Here is an 18658-nt window from a genome sequence, read left to right on the forward strand (position 1 = left end):
GAGAATCCCATGGACAGAGAAGCCTGATGGGCTACAGTTCATAGGGTCAAAGAGTCAGACATGACTGAGTGACTTAGCACACACACAGAGAAAGCTGATCTGATCTGAGGGGATTCTGACAAATCTACTTATAATAGGATTCTGCATGTCTGAATTCAGGACAGGATGAGAGGTGTGCAGACTCCAGAGCTCTGGGCAGGGATTCCCTAATCTTCAGGGTCATATGCAATGGTGACTTTCATGTGTCAAGTTGGCTAGGCCAGGGCACCCAGTGTCTGGTCAAACACCAGTCTACAGTTTGTGGTGAAGGTTTGTGTTAGATAAGAATGACATTTAAATCGCTAGGCTTTTGAGTAAAGCAGCTTGTCTTCCACAATCTGGGTGGGTCTTGGGCAATCAGTTGAAGGGCTTAAGAGAAGATGTTTGGCGGAAACCTACACAATAGTGTAAAGCAAATATCCTTCGATTAAAAATAAATTTGATTTAAAAATGAGAGAGAGAAGACTGAAGTGTCCTGGTTTCCTTCTTTTGAAGGAATTCTGCCTCCAGAAGACTTGGGACTGGAGCTGAAACATAAACTCTTCCCTGGGTGTCCATGCATCACACACACACACACACACACACACACACACTATTGATTCCGCTTTTCTGGAGGACTCTGTCTAATCCATCAGAACCTCCCCCAATTTCTTACCTGCACAGCATGAAATTCAAGGTCTCTTGTCCAGGTGTCCAGGGAGGCCTGCAAAAAACCCAGCATTTTTCAACAATTCAAGAAGCTACACTTGTTTATTCCCTAAACTCACCCCTTCCCACCTGCAGCTCTGGTTGAGGGTTACCCATTTCAGTGTTTGCAGACAAGAAACCAAACTGCCCCAGAAGCAGGCGGCAGATGTCCTAATTCCTGCCCTGGAGAGATCTTCTAGGTAAGGTTTATACTGAAGTCTAGGACACATGACGGAGGGGTGCTCTGATGATGAGTAAGGCGTCGACTCGGTTTTCTCAGTCAACAAAAGCACGCATGAAAACGGCGCCCAGATCAAGAAACAAAACCCAGCCAACACCCAGAAGTCCCTCGTTCCCACATTCTCTTCCTGTCCCCAAAGGTAACCACCGTTCTGATTTACCACAGCAGACACTTGATTCTAAACTTGATTGTTAAAATTTGTGCAGGACTTCCCTGGTGGTCCAGTGGATAAGAATCTGCCTGCCAGTGCAGGAGACACGGGCTCAATCCCTGATCTGGAAAGATTCCACGTGGCTTGGAGTGACTGAGCCCGTGGGCCACAACTATTGAAGTCTGTGAGATCTCAGGTCCGTGAACCATAACAACTAGAGCCTGTGCTCAACAGCACGAGAAGCCACTGCGGTGAGAAGCCCACAAACCACAGTGAAGAGCAGCCCCTGCTCATCGCAACTAGAGAAAGCCTGGGCACGATAACCAGAACCCACGGTAGCCAAAAGTAACATAAATTTTAAGTTTTCTTTCAATTTGACCAGATTTTGAAATGACACAAAGAAAATACTGTAATATTTTACCTTTAAACTTATAGTTCCCATTATGCATTTAATTACGATGGCGGTGGTGGCTTAGTTGCTCAGTCGTGTCCAGCTCTTTCGTGACCCCATGGACTGCAGCCTGCCAGGCTCCTCTGTTCATGGAATTTCCGAGGCAAGAACACTGGAGTAGGTTGCCATTTCCTTCTCCACGGGATCTTCCCAACCCAGGGATGGAACCCACATCTCCTGCATCTCCTGCTGGGCAAGTGGGTTCTTTACCACTGAGTCACCTGGGAAGCCCGTATTTCTTCACATTCCTCCAAATTCAGATGTCGGAGTCCTAACCCCTAAACTTCAGAATGCAGCTTTACTTGAAGACACGGTCAGGACAGGCGCGTCCCATCCCCTCTGAAGCCGGGCGGGAGGTACAGGGGGGAGTGTGAAAGCTCGCTCTCCTTGGCCTTTGAGATGGAACCTCTTCCTGGTGTTACCTTTTCAGAGGTGATCCAGTTAAGATTATCAGAGTGGGTTCTAGTGCAGTGTGACCGAATCCTTACAGAAAGGGGGTAACTGGTCATGGACCCACACACAGAATGCCACGTGAAGGTGAAGGCAGTGATCAGGGGGATGCTCCTACAAGCCCGTGAATACTGAAGACTGCTGGCATCCACCAGGAGCTAGGAGGCATGAAAGATTCTCCCTCACCATCCTCAGAGGGAATCAGTCCTGCAGACACCACGACCTTGACCTTCTGGACTCCCAAACCAGGAGACGACACATTTCTTTCGTCTAACCCAGCGGTCCTCAGGGGCACCAGGAGCTGGTTCCGTGGAAGACCATTTCTCCAGAGACCGGGGTGGGAGATAGTTTGGGGATGATTCAAGCGCATCACTTCTACTGCTCACTTCATTTCTATTATGATTACATCAGCCCCACCTCAGATCATCAGGCATTAAATTCTGGAGGTGGGGGAACCCTGGTTTAAGCCACTTGGTTTGTGGGACTTTGTGATGGGAGCCCTCGCAGACTCCTACAGTCCCTCTGCCACCATCTGCATGACTTAACTTCCAAAACTGCAGTGTTACTTAGATACCGCAGAAAAGCCCTCGTATTTCTAAGTGACATTTTGCTACATATCAGCATTATTTTTCAAGACTTGAACAACACTGGCTTCCGGCTCTCTGTGGTTTTACTGAGCCAGGTTACTAGTGATGACTGCCCTGCCACGACCCTCCATGGCGCCCCCGGCCCCCACCTCTCTGGACCTCTCTTTTAGGAAAAGGAGTCTCTGGGGCATTAGCCCAAGGTGGGACAAGGGTCTCCCTTTCCCCCAAGGTTAGACAAGGGTCTCCCTTTTCCAGACGTGATCTCTGCCTGCTACAGTAACGAAGACGGGGAGAAAGTGGCAAAGTCATACCATGACAGCACTAGAATCCTGAGAGGGAAGTGTTTTCTGCTTAGGTCAGCTCCTCTGTTTCCTAGGAGAAAAAGAACTGGGATCCAGAAGAAGAAAGAGGCCAACACTTGCCCTCAATGCCCAGACACGGCCCCAGAGCCACCCCCTAGCCCACTCGTGTACAACCTTGAACTTCACTCCGCTGTTCCTGTTCACACCACCCATCCCCTCTGCTTCTCCTCCTGACCAGCTGGGCTGAAGCCTACAGAGGCCCGGAGTGGGCTGTCCCTGGAGAATCTGGCCTCTTTCAGCCTTTCTCACCACTTTTTCTAGCTGGCCCCATTCCACTTTGCTAGGTTCCAACGGAGAGGAGCTGGGTCATCTAGCCAGAGTCTGTAATTTAATTAGCTCAAGTATCTCTGCGGTTTGGAGAAAACAAATGGAAACTAGAAAATTGAAATGCTGTTTCCCCATTAGCGTTTCTATTGAAACTCTAGCCATTAAATATTGCGACAAATGTTTTAAAACGCTTACCATGTATTTTCAGGCCAAATGCAATAAGCAGCTGAGAAAAATAATCTAGATGAAAAAAAAAAAGAGGCCCCTTTCACATTGTGGCTCTGATACTTTTGAGCACACAAGCAGTGTCGGGTACCAGGCAACCAAGGACATGGGCACCAGCCGAGAGGCTTAGAGGCCGCCTAGGACACACACTTAGGGGACGTGGCACACTTAAGTTTGCATTACTACCTGAGGCCCTAAAGAGTCAAACAAGAGGCAGGGGAGCCTAACGGCGACTTCTGTATCCCCTGAACCCCAGCCGAGGTGACCACCCCCCGTGCAAGTGACTGTAAGAGGTCCCTCCCATAGGGCATGGCCATCAAGGGATGGTAATTCGATTTGAATGCTGTCATGCAGGTGGTCCCCCTACTTTAACCAAGCTAGGATGTCCCACTGGAATGTTCGACCTTCCCAAGACGCTGACCCAATTCCATTTTCTGAGACTCAGGCCAAGGTCCACTTGATTATTTCATTTCTTAGTTCAGCAAATATTTATTAAGCCTCTACTGTGAGCCAGGCATCATGCAGGTTCTGGAGACACTGTGAGGAACAAAAGGGAAGCTGTCCCAGGGACCCTCCTGATGGTCCAGTGGTTAAGAGCCCAATGCGGGGGAACTCGGGTCTGACCCCGGTTGGGGAACTAAGATGCCACGTGCTGCAGGGCAACTAGGCGCTAAAACTAAGACCAAGAGCTGTCAGAGAAATCAGTAACGGGACGCCTGCCCTCCTCTTAGGGAAGTCACAGACCAGAGTGGGAGAGAGATGGGAGTCAAATCATCCCAGAACAAACAGAACCCCATCCAGGGCATCAGCCCCGGGAGGCAGGAGGTGTGTGACAGCCTGCACTGGAGAGATGCGACCCAAAGGCAGAGGTCAGAGAATAGCAGGGGTCCATGATGAAAGTGAAAGAGGAGAGGGAAAAAGTTGGCTTAAAGCTCAACATTCAGAAAACTAAGATCATGGCATCTGGTCCCATCACTTCATGGCAGATAGATGGGGAAACAGTGGAAAGAGTGTCAGATTTTATTTTGGGGGGCTCCAAAATCACTGCAGATGGTGACTACAGCCATGAAATTAAAAGATGCTTACTCCTTGGAAGGAAGTTATGACCAACCTAGATAGCATATTCAAAAGCAGAGATATTACTCTACCAACAAAGGTCCATCTAGTCAAGGCTATGGTTTTTCCAGTAGTCATGTATGGATGTGAGAGTTGGACTGTGAAGAAAGCTGAGTGCCGAAGAATTGATGCTTTTGAACTGTGGTGTTGGAGAAGACTGTTGAGAGTCCCTTGGACTGCGAGGAGATCCAAGCAGTCCATTCTGAAGGAGATCAGTCCTGGGTATTCATTGGAAGGACTGATGCTGAAGCTGAAACTCCAATACTTTGGCCACCTCATGCGAAGAGCTGACTCACTGGAAAAGACCCTGATGCTGGGGGAGATTGGGGGCAGGAGGAGAAGGGGAAGACAGAGGATGAGATGGCTGGATGGCATCTCTGACTCGATGGGCGTGAGTTTGAGTGAACTCTGGGAGTTGGTGATGGACAGAGAGGCCTGGCGTGCTGTGATTCATGGGGTCTCAAAGAGTCAGATACAACTGATAGACTGAACTGAACTGATGAGGACATGACCCTGCCATTGCATCTGAAGACAGAGATTAACTCAGCAGAGAGAGATCGGGAGAACATTCTGGAAGAGAACAGGATGTGTACAGCCCTGGAAACCAAGAGAGCACAGAAGTCTGAAGGCCCATGGGACTGAGCATGAAGCAAGAAGCAGGGGGATGTCCCTGGCAGTCCAGTGGTTAAGACTCTGCACTTCCAATGCAGGGGCCACGGGTTCTGTCTCTGGTTGGGGAACTAAGATCCCATGTGCCTCAGGGAGTGACCAAATGAAAATTAAAAATAATAATAATAATAATAAGAGCAAGAAGCAGGGTGGTGGGGGTGGGAAAGGGTAGCTAAAAGATAAAGTTGGAGTTGCCGGCAGAAGCCAGTCCGATCTGGGACACGGTGGCCACGTCACAGTTCGTCTTCCATGGGGAAGAAGCCTTTGAAGGCTTCAAGCGGGGAAGCAATATGGTCTCATCTGAGTGTGAATAGCTCACTCTGGCCTGTGTGCAGACCGCGTGTAGTCATGACTGCATTCATGCTGACCAAGAGGGGATAGTTAGGAGGCTGTGGCTGAGGTCCACACAAGAGGTGATGGAGGCTGGACCAGGGCGGGAGGATGGGGCTGGGGAGCTCCAGGAGTCAAGCTGGCAGAACATGGTGTCAGACTGGCTCTTAGGGGTGAACTTGCCATGTGCATGCTCAGTCACTCGGTCACGTCCAACTCTTTGCAACCCCATGAACTGTGGCCCACCAGGCTCTTCAGTCCATGGGATTTTTTTTTTTAGGCAAGAATATTGGACTGGGTTGCCATTTCCTTCTCCAGGGGATTTTTCTCGACACAGGGATCGAACCTGCGTCTCCCTCATTTCAGGCAGATTTTTCATCCCTGAGCCACCTGGGAAGCTCTTGGCGGTGAGGGAAAGGAATAAAAAGGCCTCTGCCCAGTAATGAGGGCGAGGCTGCCATTTGGAGACAGAGAACAGGGGCAGGGTAGGAGGGCTGCTGTGGGATTGGTTCCTGTGTGCTGCGTTGGAGACCTACATTCCTGCAAGAGGAGATCTGGCAATTGGCCGGTGGGGTCTGGAGCTCGAGGGTGTCTGGCCCTTCACCATCTCTGATCTTCCGCTCGCAACCCAAAAGCATGTGCTTCCCAGAACCAACCCACACAACCCACCCCACCAAAGCCTCATCTCCACCCTCACCATGCTGGAGCCTCACAGTCTCAGAGGAAGGGGGCCTGCAGTCCGGGGTCAGGGCTAGACCCCACCCGGGTTGCTCTGAATGCCCGTCCGTCCCCACCCTCCACTGTGCTTCCTTCCTCTGCCCTCCACCCTGACTCCTTCCCAACCCCGTGCATCCTTCAAGCAGAGGCGGTCATGTCCCCGCCCCATTCATCACCAGCATCATCCACGGAGAGATCTATGCTCACCGTCTTCACTCCCCCAAATCCAGGCAATCTCTTCTCTGCCCTTCCACTTCCTCCACGACAAGCAGCTGCTCAGCCGTCACCACGGGCCATTTTATACTTGACCTTTCCCATGTCCTCCCCAACATCCTTCCCTCCTGGGTCTCCGGCTGCCCGAGGACCTTCACTCGTTCCTGTCATCAGCATCTCCTCTTCTCCACCTGCTTGAATCGTGCCATCCCCCAGGCTCTGTCTAGAGTGATCAGCCTCCCCCCGCCAACCCAGCTGCCTACCCCAGCCCCGCCTCGATGCTCGGGGCGGCTTCATTCACACACGGCAGCTCAGCAACCCTGACACCTGTATCACTGCGTGGTCTGGGCCATGTCCCACTTGCTTTCTGCTGCCACGATGAAGCACAGCCCAGCGGGCTCCACATTCTATGGGAAATCCCTGAGCAGGCAAGGGAGCCCCCACTGGACAGAACAGTGAATGAGGGGTCCTGGGGTGGGGGACCCTCACCCTGTGCTCCAGGCCCTGGATCTGGAGATGCTAGCATGATCTCTTGACAAGCATGGATTTGGGGTTCGAATTTGGGATAATACGATACTAGTCTTTACTCTGAAACCAAAGAATCTTGGTATTTTCTCTCAGGTACGTCCTTGGTAGCATCAGGTCACCAGAGACAGCAGACTGGAAAGGTTCACTCCTGATCCTTTTTCCCGATCCTCACCTTCCTTACTTTCTTCTCCTGATGCCAAGTGTTACATACACATGTCTTTCAGCATCTCATTTTTATTTTTTGGTGATCTGACAGTAGATTCCAACTGTGACTCCATTGGGAATAATCCAGTGAGCTTTAAAAAATACTGATCCCCGGATTTGGGACTTCCCTGGCAGTCCAGTGGTTAGGACTCTGTGCTTCCACTGCAAGAAGCATGGGTTCAATTCTTGGTCAGGGAACTAACATCCCTCACATGCTACACAGTGCAGCAAAAAAAAAAAAAACAAAAACAGAAAACATCGACCCCCGCCCCACTCCTGCCCCCTGAGTTCCGATGGAAGCGGTCTGAGGTGTGGCCCAGGCATTCACAAGTTGAAATGCCCCCTGGGGATTCTACTATATGACCACAGCTGAGAACCACGGTCTGGAGACTGAACAACGGTGGCCCCGCTGTAAGCCGTTTCTTACAAAGTGAAAGTGTGAGTCGCTTCAGTTGTATCCAACTCTTTTCAACCCTAGGGACTGTAGCCCGCCAGGCTCCCCTGTCCGTGGTATTCTCTAGGCATGAATACTGGAGTGGGTAGCCATTCCCTTCTCCGGGGGATCTTCCCCACCCAGGGACTGAACCCGGATTTCCAGCATTGCAGGCAGATTCTTTACCATCTGAGCCATCAAGGTAAGCCATTTCTTAAGGGCTCAGGAAAGCGAGTAAGTATTTGTCTCTGGCTACTTCCATGTCCCGTAACAACTGGCTTCCTTTCCAGTCCTCTTCCCATAAGGGAAATCCACTCTTCCTAAGAGGTCCCGGGTTTTGCTCTGGGGAGCCACTCACCTCATAGGGCTCCTTGGTGGGCCTGCACCTGTCTATCTGGTAGAGCTGGGTCTTGTAGCAGACGCTGTCCTGGAAGTCAGATTTCTACCGGAGAAGAAAAGAAAAAAAGCCTGGCTTAACTCTTGGAAAATAGGAATGTTTAACAAGCAGTCGTTAATTTTTAAGCCAGTGCTTGGCTGAGAAACGACAGAATGCGGTTGGCAGGGCACTTAAGAGCAGTGCAAAGACTACTCCGTGGGCAGCCCGCAGGAGCGTGGGGAGAGGCAGGACCCAGCTTCCTGGCTCTGCCAGAAAAGGGCTTGGTGGCCCTGGGCACGCCACTGCTCCTGCTGCACCTCCGCTCTTTCATCTGTGCGACGAAGGCCACGCTAAGACGTGAGCTCAGGGACCGAATATGTGAGCTGGGGAGGACAACTTAACTTTATGGAACTACTGAATGGGATGCAGGTCTTGCTTATTTAAAAACAGGCCTAAGAACTTCCCTAGTGGCGCAGTGGATAAGAATCCACCCGCCAATGCAGGGGACGTGGGTTCAATCCCCGGTCCAGGAAGATCCCACAAGCTGTGGAGCAACTAAACCCCTGCAACCACAGCTACTAAAGCTGTGCTCTAGAGCCCGTCCTCTGCAACAAGAAAACCACCACAATGAGAAGCCCGTGTACCTCAGCCAGAGAAAAGCTCGCGTGAAGCGACACGGACCCAGTGCAACCAAAAATAAATTAATTAACCTAAAAAATGAAATCAGGCCTAAAATGGATACATAACAAGGACCTACTATATAGCGCAGGGAACTAACTATATTTGATGTCTTATAAAAACTTACAATGGAAAATAATCTGAAAAAGAATATATATATATACAGGTATAACTGGATCACTTTGCTGTGGACATGAAACTAACACAACACTGTATCAACCAGACTTCAAGTATAAAAAAACAGCCCTAGTTCCTGCTCCCCACCCCCAAAAAAGTCACAGCAATTCATAATATAGCTTAAAGAAGAAGATGTATAACCACACCTAAGATGGTGTAGGGGTACGATTTACGTACAGTCCTCTCTGGCGACAGCTGAAATTAAATGACTGATTAATGTATCAGTCAACAAATATTCCCGGAAGGCCTTTACAGGCTCTCCAAATTAAAATCCATGCATCTAGGCTTTAGAAAGAAGAAGCAAGAATCAAGGGAGAAATGGCAATTAAAGTATAATATTTTACTTTTTAGTTCACTAGTTGCCCTTTCAAAATTATATATGGTTGTTAGTAATTGCTTAATGATATTAATAACTGGAATAGTGCCCTGGGTGCAATTAAATTAGCCTTGCATGGAAATTACTGAGTGGACTAGCTATAGTTATTTGTGGGCAATCAGTTCAGTTCAGTTCAGTTCAATTGCTCAGTCATGTCTGACTCTTTGCGACCCCATGAATCCCAGCATGCCAGGCCTCCCTGTCCATCACCAACTCCCAGAGTTCACTCAAATTCACACCCATAGAGTCGGTGATGCCACCTAGCCATCTCATCCTCTGTCGTCCCCTTCTCCTCCTGCCTGCAATCCCTCCCAGCATCAGAGTCTTTTCCAATGAGTCAACTCTTCGCATCAGGTGGCCAAAGTACTGGAGTTTCAGCTTTAGCATCATTCCTTCCAAAGAAATCCCAGGGCTGATCTTTAGAATGGACTGGTTGGATCTCCTTGCAGTCCAAGGGACTCTCAAGAGTCTTCTCCAACACCACAGTTCAAAAGCATCAATTCTTTGGCACTCAACTTTCTTCACAGTCCAACTCACACATCCATACATGACTACTGGAAAAACCATAGCCTTGACTAGACGGACCTTTGTTGGCAAAGTAATGTCTCTGCTTTTGAATATGCTATCTAGGTTGGTCATAACTTTCCTTCCAAGGAGTAAGTGTCTTTTAATTTCATGGCTGCAATCACCATCTGCAGTGATTTTGGAGCCCAGAAAAATAAAGTCTGACACTGTTTCCACTGTTTCCCCATCGATTTTCTATGAAGTGATGGGACCATTGTGGGGAATAATTCACTCTTAAAAGCAGTCACCCACCTAGACACTGGTTCTCAGACCATCTATGTCTTGTGATTTAAGGGTTAAGTGTGAAACAGACAATAAAATAAGAACCGTCCCCTGTTAGAACTATGTTAGTTTCCACCAGGAACTTCTCAGCAGTGTGTGTGTGTGTGTGTGTGTGTGTGTGTGCACGCACGTGCTCAGTCGCTCAGTCATGTACACTCTTTGCACCTCCATAGACTGTAGCCCTCCAGGCTCCTCTGTCCATGGGATTTCCCAAGCAAGAATACCACGGTGGGTTGCCATTTCCTACTCCAGCTTCTCAGTAGACAAAACCACAAAGCTTTGCACACTGCAACATTTGCAGCTCTGATGCTGAGTGATCACAGAAGATGGTAAGACACCTGGAGAAGGCAGGACACAGCCTAAGAGCTTCACACAAATGTCTCTGACTTGGGATGAGCCCCGTGATTGTTTAACCGGGTCTCTACAGAGGTAGATGCAAGAAACTATTTTTTAAAACAAAAGCCCCTTTATCTTATCGATCAGTATTCGGAGAACTGATTCTGCTGAAAAGGAATCTGCTTGCTTGCTTAGGAAAGTAGCAGTGTCATCCTTTAAACATGTGGAATCATGAACTTTATCGGCAGTTTCCTGGAAACACTTTTTAAAACTCATATTTGAGTGGCATTCATCATTTCAAAAAGAAAATTGGTGTGTGACCCTCCTCTGTCCCTTTTACTTGAGAACTGCTTGTCTCTAGCATGGTGGTCTCTAAATGGTGTGACCTTGAGCCCATATGAGTGAAAAAGTTGTATCGACAATATGTGCATATTTATTTTATAAATTATAAGCATGTACTGTACTAATATATCATTATAATATATACATTATAAAATACTGTACATTATAAAATATGCAATAAAATGGGGATTTAAAAGGATAAGGAATATATGGGACATGTGGTTTTTTTACAAAACCACTAGGGCTTCCCTGGTGGTCCAGTGGTTAAGAATCCACTTTGCAACACAGAAACACAGGCTCAATTCCTGTTCTGGGAGGATCCCACACGCCATAGGGCAACGAAGTCCATGCACCACAACTACTGAGCCCACGTGCTGCAACTCCCGAGGCCTGTGTGCCTAGAGCCTGAGCTCCACGAGAAGAGAAGCCGCCACAAAGAGAAGACCAGGCATCGAAACTAGGAGAGCAGCCCATGCACAGCAACGCAGACTCAGGGCAGCCAAAAATGAACAAATAACAACTTTTTTAAAGAAATAAAGAGAAATGAGAAATGGCTTCAAGTCTAACATGTCTTTTGAGTCCATCACCATAGGTGAACAGAGGACCTCTGTTCTCTGGGGTAAGAGAATTTCTTAATCCCTCCTATCACATAGTAAAATGATATAAATAATACATTATGGGTCAGGGGTCCAGTCTTTTTGACCTCCACTTCTCCTGTGGCGGCTTTCCTGTGACCACGGTATTGTTTCTGAAATCCAGCTGCATTTCTGCTCCCTTCCAAAGTTTCATTCCATCCCTGCTTCTAGAGCATGTTTTTTTTTTTCTCCCTCATAAAACACTGCTCTCATTTTTAACAGCCATTTACTATAATGTTTCTTCTCATCAAAGGAAAGTACCTCTTTCCTTTGAAAGTGAAAGTGTTAGTCACTCAGTCGTGTCTGATTCTTTGTGACCCCGTGGACTGCAGCCCTCCAAGTTCCTCTGTCCACAGAATTCTCTAGGCAAGAACACTGGAGTGGGTAGCCATTCCCTTCTCCAGGGGATCTTCCCAACCCAGGGATCAAACCTGGGTGTCCTGCACTGCAGGCGGGTTCTTTACATCTAAGCCACCACGGAAGCCCTATGTCTTTCCTTTGGTGGCTCACACAAAATAAAAAGTGCTTCTGTGGATAATTTCACATCGAAGCCAAATCTAGGAAATACCCTAAGCTGAATCAGCTTAGAAACACCTATCCTTCCATCGCATTGTTTAACAAACCTCCCATCAAGCTTCTTGATCTATTTAGCAATGTTTTCTAGACGTCTTCCAAATCTATTTGCTAACAAGAGACACAGTCTAACCATCTTGTCTTCTGGGCATCATTTTGGTCATTTCTACCTCACCAGGAGAATACCATTTCCCCGTCAGTGAATTTTCATCTTTAGCTCTAATTGGGCTATCACATAACTTTACGTATTTTTTTAAAATTTTTATTGGAATACAGTTACTTTTCAATGTTCTGTTAGTTTCTGCTGTGTAGCAAAGTGACTCAGCCATGTGTATACACGTATTCCCTCTGTTTTTAGATTTCCGTCCCATTTAGGTCACCACAGGGCACTGAGTAGAGTTCCCTGTGCTATATCTCATTAGTCATCTATTTTATACGCAGTATGTGTGCTCAGTCGCTCAGTCGTGTCTGACTCTGCGACCCCGTGGACTGCAGCCCTCCAGGCTCCTCTGTCCACAGGATTCTCCAGATAAGAATACTGGAGTGGGTTGTACTTTCCTTCTTCCAGGGGATCTTCCTGACACAGATATCAAACCCAGGTCTCCTGCACTGAAGGCAGTTTGTTTACCATCTGAGCCATCAGGGAAAATAGTGAATATATGTCAATCCCAATCTCCCATATCACATGACTTTAAGTAGCACTGAAAAACTCCAGAATTTCATCTTCATGTTTTGGATTCTGAATGTCTTCCTAACAGTGATGACCTCACACAGATCTCAAGGCACACACACACAGGGTGAAGACCGTGCTTCAAGACAGTGGGTGTGAAATCACACTTCAGATGGGCTTCCCAACAACTGCACATTTCTCTGCATGACTTCTTGTTAGATCTGGTCAGCCCTCACCATTCTGAGTAGGAGAAACAGCAGGAAAGATATGCAGAATCCGCACTGCCTCTGATCTAGCTTTCTTTGCAGATTTCTTTTTCAGCCATTGTTCATTTGGAAAGAGTTGATTTATGAAGGGCTTCCTTCATAAGTGAAATCAACCATTTCGCTAGTGGTAAAGAAGCCACCTGCCAATGCAGGAGACCTAAGAGACTTGGGTTTGATCCCTGAGTTGGGAAGATTTCCTCGAGTAGGAAACGGCAACCCACTCCAGCATTCTTGCCTGGAAAACTCCATGGACGGAGGAATCTGGCAGGCTATACAGTCCATGGGGTCGCAAAGAACCTGTCACGACTGAAGCAACTTAGCACACACAGCACGATTTAGTCAAAACCCTCGTAGCTCAGTCTGTAAAGAGTCTGCCTGCAATGCAGGAGACCTGGGTTCGATTCCTGGGTCAGGAAGATCCCCTGGAGCAGGAAATGGCAACCTACTCCAGTATCCTTGACTGGAGAATCCCACGGACAGAGAGAGCCTGGCAGACTACAGTCTATGGGGTCCCAAGAGTCAGGCACGACTGAGCAACTAAGCACACACACACAGATATGGAAGCATGTAAATTCCCTCACCTGGGCACTTATAAACTGCATACGCAGAAGGATACCTGTGACCAAAGCATGAGGGTACCAGGGTCCAGCACAGACCCCCAGCTGCACCTTCCTCACCTGTGACACAGGACGCCTGATGCCCAGACTAACTGAAGAAGCCGTGGTCGATTTCACTCTTGTTTTCTAGAGAAGTCAATGTGAAGAGCGGCTTTTTCATCTACCCTGCTTTAGAGGTGAATATTTGAGGGGCTCTGCTCCCCAGTTTTTATGATCACACAAGCCCCAGTACCCCTAAGTGGGGACCCCAAGGAGCCAAGAGAAACAGGAACAAAAAAGGCAACAAGAAGCTGAAGGGAAAAGAAGCTTGAGTCTCTCGCGAGTTGGCCCAGAGCTCAGCTCTGTGGGAGAATATTTTAAAAACATCTCAGATAAAAAGCACTCCCCGAGAAGCAGGTTTTGCTCCTCTTTTCTAACACATTCAGGAAACTCAACCTCACATGAGTTTCAATTAACAGCTCAGATCAAGTGTCGGCCACTGGGAAACACTTCGGGTGTCAGAGCTCTCTCTTTTTTTTTTTCCATAGAGAGCAGAGAGAACCAGCACAGGGCCCCACTCACCCCTGACAAGTAGCGCTCAAGCTTCTTGTTTAGGAGGAAGTAGATGGCGAGGATGTGGCAGGCGCGGTTGGAGAGCACGGTGTTGATCACATCGCTGTTCTTGTAGCCCAGCTTCTCGGTCATGTGCAGCACCACGCTGGGGCTCAGGTCTTCCAGGGAAATCCTGCTCGACGGAGGGACAGAGAACCAGTCACTGAGAGGCTCTGGGGTCCCCTTAATGATGCTCACAAGCATGGCAGTACAGAAACCCCCTCCTACCCTCAAACACTCAAGGGCTCCCTCGTGGACAATTAGTCCACTCATTCATTCACTTGACTTCTTATTATGAACCATTAACATACACAACAAAAGAAAGGGAATAGTCTAATTACCCTATATGTGCATGCTAAGTTGCTTTAGTCGTGGCTGACTGTGTGAGCCTATGGACTGTAGCCTGCCAGGCTCCTCTGTCCATGGGATTCTCCAAGGAAAGAATACCAGAGTGGGGTGCCATGCCCTCCTCCAGGGGATCTTCCCGACCCAGGGATTGAACCCGTGTCTCTTGCATCTCCTGCATTGGCAGGCGGTTCTTTACCATTAGTGCCATCTGGGTATCACCCTATGTGTGTAGCCAATAAGACATTACTTTGTCAACAAAGGTCCGTCTAGTCATGGCTATGGTTTTTCCAGTAGTGATGTATGGATATGAGAGTTGGACTATAAAGAAAGCTGAGCACAGAAGAATTGATGCTTTTGAACTGTGGTGTTGGAGAAGGCTCTTAAAAGTCCCTTGGACTGCAAGGAGATCCAACCAGTCCATCCTAAAGGAGATCAGTCCTGGGTGTTCATTGGAAGGAGTGGTGTGGAAGCTGAAACTCCAATGCTTTGGCTACCTGATGCGAAGAACTGACTCATTGGAAAAGGCCCTGATGCTGGGAAAGACTGAGGGCAGGAGGAGAAGGGGACGACAGAGGATGAGATGGTTGGATGGCCTCACCAACTCAATGGACATGGGTTTGGGTGAACTCTGGGAGTTGGTGATGGACAGGGAGGCCTGACATGCTGCGGTCCGTGGCGTTGCAAAGAGTCAGACATGACTGAGAGACTGAACTGAACTGAACTGAGTGCCTGGTTGAACTAACTGTTAGCACTTTGCCTTTCTTTCTCCCTTTCTTTTTTCCTTTCCTTTCTCCTGTCCTTCCTTCTTCCCTTCGCTTCCCTCTTTCTTCCTTTACTAAAGTATTTCAAATCACAAACTTTTTTTTTTTCCTAAACACCTCAGGATGCATCTTTAAAAACCAATGACATCTCCTGCAGGATCATAATACCTTCAAAACATCCCCAAAATTTTAGAAATCTCTTAATATTCTCTGATATCTAGACTGTATTCCAATTTCCCTATTCATCCCAAATTTCTTTACAATCTGACATTTTTTTCCCTTAATATGTATTTATTGAACTGGGTAGAGCCCATGTAGTTTGGGTGGATGTTGGGTTGGGAAAGAAGGGTATTCAGAGCCAGACCAGACCATGTTTAAAGGAACAATGTGAGCTCTCAAGTTCACAAAGAGGGGATTTGGGATGCAGCTGTGAAGTTGGATGCTCTCAGAGGACAGGTTAAAGCTTCTACACAGGAGTGATACGAAGATAAACTCCCTTGGGATAGAATGCCCCAAAATGAATGCCAGGTGTGTATATATCTACTTATTTGCTCATTCAAGTCCCTGCTTCATGGAGTTTACATGGCGATGGGGAAGAGAGAAAATAAATCCATTTATTCTTCACGACAGTCTTACAAAGGGTACCAGAGCTTCCCTGATGGCTCAGTGGTAAAGAAACCACCTGCCAATGCAGGAGACGTGGGTTCAGTCCTTGGGTTGGGGAGATCTCCTGGAGAAGGAAATGACAACCCACTCCAGTATCCTTGCCTGGAAAATCCCATGGACAGAGGAGCCTGGAGGGCTACAGTCCATGGGGTCACAAAAGAGTTGGTCATGACTTAGCAACTAAACAACAACAACAAACCATTATTATCCCCATTTAACAGATGAAGAAACTGAGGCCCACAGCAGGAAAGTAACTTGTCCAGGCATACACTGGCAAGAAGTAGCAGCTATGTAGAACATGAAAGCAGGAGAAGGGCATAGGGAATACATGTGTTGGTAGTGGAGGTATGTCATCAGATACAACATTTTACATTCCTGAAGACAGAGGCAAGGACAATACTCTGTGAGCAGAAAGCAAGCACATCTGGCTAGAAAGCTCTGTAGCCCTGCCAGAGTCTGGAGACATTTTTGGTGGGACCTCAGAACCATAACTGGAGAGGGCAATGGCACCCCACTCCAGTACTCTTGCCTGGAAAATCCCGTGGACAGAGGAGCCTGGTAGGCTGCAGTCCATGGGGTCTCAAAGAGTCGGACATGACTGAGTGACTTCACTTTCATGCATTGGAGAAGGAAATGGCAACCCACTCTAGTGTTCTTGCCTGGAGAATCCCAGGGACGGGGGAGCCTGGTGGGCTGCCGTCTTTGGGGTCACACAGAGTTGGACACGATTGAAGCGACTTAGCAGCAGCAGCAGCAGAATCATAACACTAGGAAAAACCACAGGGTACAACCCTATAGTGGTGCAGAAGAAGAGACCAACTGGCCAAGCTCACAAAGGCAGCAACGGCAGCCCTGGGTCTGTTGGCTATTGTAACTAGGTCAGCTCTCCCTCTTCTAGGTCTGGCTAAGTGCCACCCAAAGAAAAGGTGCCCGAGAAACGACAAAATCTGCCTTCCTCACTCCTGTTGGCTACAAAAATTGCAAATTCTAGAAACAGTTTGGAGTAGGCTTGCTATGATTAATGGTTAAAAATAATAACATCTGTTTTAAAAGGATACGATTACTTGAATGTTGCCAAAGCACTTAACACAGAGAACACAACTGTTTGAAACCACCTGGTAACATCCATGTGCCCCTGGCCGTGCCCTTGATCAGTGAAACCACGCCTACTTGACCCCACTCCTGGCCAATGAGATCACTGCCCTTTTATGTTGGCCAATCAGACCACAGCCTCATGGCCACTCCTTCAGCCAATCAGATCATGATTTTTGTGACTCCACCCCAGCCAATCATCCATGGCTGCCGTTTGGATAGCTCCACTCTCTATCTGGAGCAGGTCCTGGAAGGGAGTGTGCTCTGGGTGTGAGATGCCACCAGGGTGGGGCTGGAGGCAGAGGTGAGAGGAGAAAAGTGAGCAGTCTCTGCCCTTCCTACCCACTGTCTTCAAAAACAGGTGAACTCTGCCAAATGTAGACTGGCTCTTGACTAACAGCAATATTTTGAACGTTTTCAACATGCAATGTATATATTGAGTGCCTGAAGAATCCCACGGACAGAGGAGCCTGGCTAGGCTATATAGTCCATGGGGTGGCAAATAGTCGGACACGACTTAGCAACTAAACCACCACCAACCATACTTGTATCAGTTGTTGAATTTGTATTACCTCTCCAAGTTTCGATGATACAAACAATATTTAAAAAGTGTTCTAGAATACGAGGTACAATTTTGAGTCAATATGTATTAAAGTCAATTTCATTCCAGTGTGGTCTAATTCTGTCCTTTGTTACCAATGATCTGCTTTCCCTCCCACCCATCTCCAGGTGGAGACACAGTCCCAGGCAGGGTGATGGAGGAGGCAGCCAAGGTCTGCTCTAGAAAAAAAATGTCTGCTGCCAGAACAGAGAGGTGAGCCTGGTATACAGCAGACATCTGTAACTGACTGGCGTGAACTTATTATAAAAAGTTTCCTTTTAAAGATATTTTCTTCTTGCCTCTTGCAGGTCAACTCAGAGGCTTGAAGGAATTAACAGAAGGCTTTACAGAACAGTGATAGAAAACATGAGACCTTTATTTTCTCTCTTTCCCAACAGTAAAACACTGACAACATCTAAAATAATTAAATCTGGGGCTACATATGTTGAGAAGCTATAAAATAGACTTCAAAGAGAAAATACTCCTTTCTCCAGTTGCATGTTCTTATTTTGTTTATCTGTGTCCTGATAAAATCAGAAAAATAATTATCAAGGGCACTTTTTTTTTTTTTTTGCATTCTATCTTTTTCAAAATAAAGACTAAGGAAGACGTGTCTTTTCTAATAGTTTAGATTTCTGGTTTCATTACTTTAAAAATTGGACATTGGTTTGCCTCGAAAAATTGGACATTGATTTGCCTCATTAAATGAGTAATGAGCCTTACCTAAAGAGAAGGCATTGAGCTGCTGCTTTCCTTCATATGCAAGTTCTCAATCATTTTTACAATCTACCCAACTAGATCTTAAACAGCCTTTATGCCTCTGACCAAGTCCAGATGTAAAAAGGACCAAACTGGCAGAGCTAGTACAGGTACCTAGAATTTAAGATTTAATCTACAAAAGGCTGTTTATAACCCGTGGAGAAGTGACAAAATGAGCAGGGCATGAATCTCTGAATGAAGATGCAACCGGCAAGGAGGGAGGGCTGTATCTCTAATAGCTGCTTCACGCCCTTCAACACCTGCTGCACTGAGGGGGT

At 47.4% G+C, this 18658-nt stretch overlaps 1 protein-coding gene and 1 long non-coding RNA gene across 2 annotated transcripts in view; one reads left to right on the forward strand and one right to left on the reverse strand.

Annotated features, from left to right (window-relative positions):
- HUNK (hormonally up-regulated Neu-associated kinase) overlaps positions 1 to 18658 on the reverse strand; it is a 131263-nt gene that overhangs the window by 13420 nt on the left and 99185 nt on the right. The window contains exons 7-9 of the mRNA XM_002684590.4: positions 14124 to 14286; positions 8029 to 8112; positions 695 to 742 (exon numbers count right to left, since the gene is read on the reverse strand). Coding sequence (XP_002684636.2) covers positions 695 to 742; positions 8029 to 8112; positions 14124 to 14286 — 295 coding nt within the window. The remainder of the gene's footprint in view (positions 1 to 694; positions 743 to 8028; positions 8113 to 14123; positions 14287 to 18658) is intronic.
- LOC112447138 (uncharacterized) lies at positions 17218 to 18209 on the forward strand. Its single transcript, XR_003035246.2, has 3 exons — positions 17218 to 17381; positions 17750 to 17834; positions 17930 to 18209. It is a non-coding gene; the product is annotated as an uncharacterized lncRNA (long non-coding RNA).

This window comes from Bos taurus, chromosome 1, assembly GCF_002263795.3.
Source record: "Bos taurus isolate L1 Dominette 01449 registration number 42190680 breed Hereford chromosome 1, ARS-UCD2.0, whole genome shotgun sequence".
Taxonomy (NCBI): Eukaryota; Metazoa; Chordata; class Mammalia; order Artiodactyla; family Bovidae; genus Bos; species Bos taurus.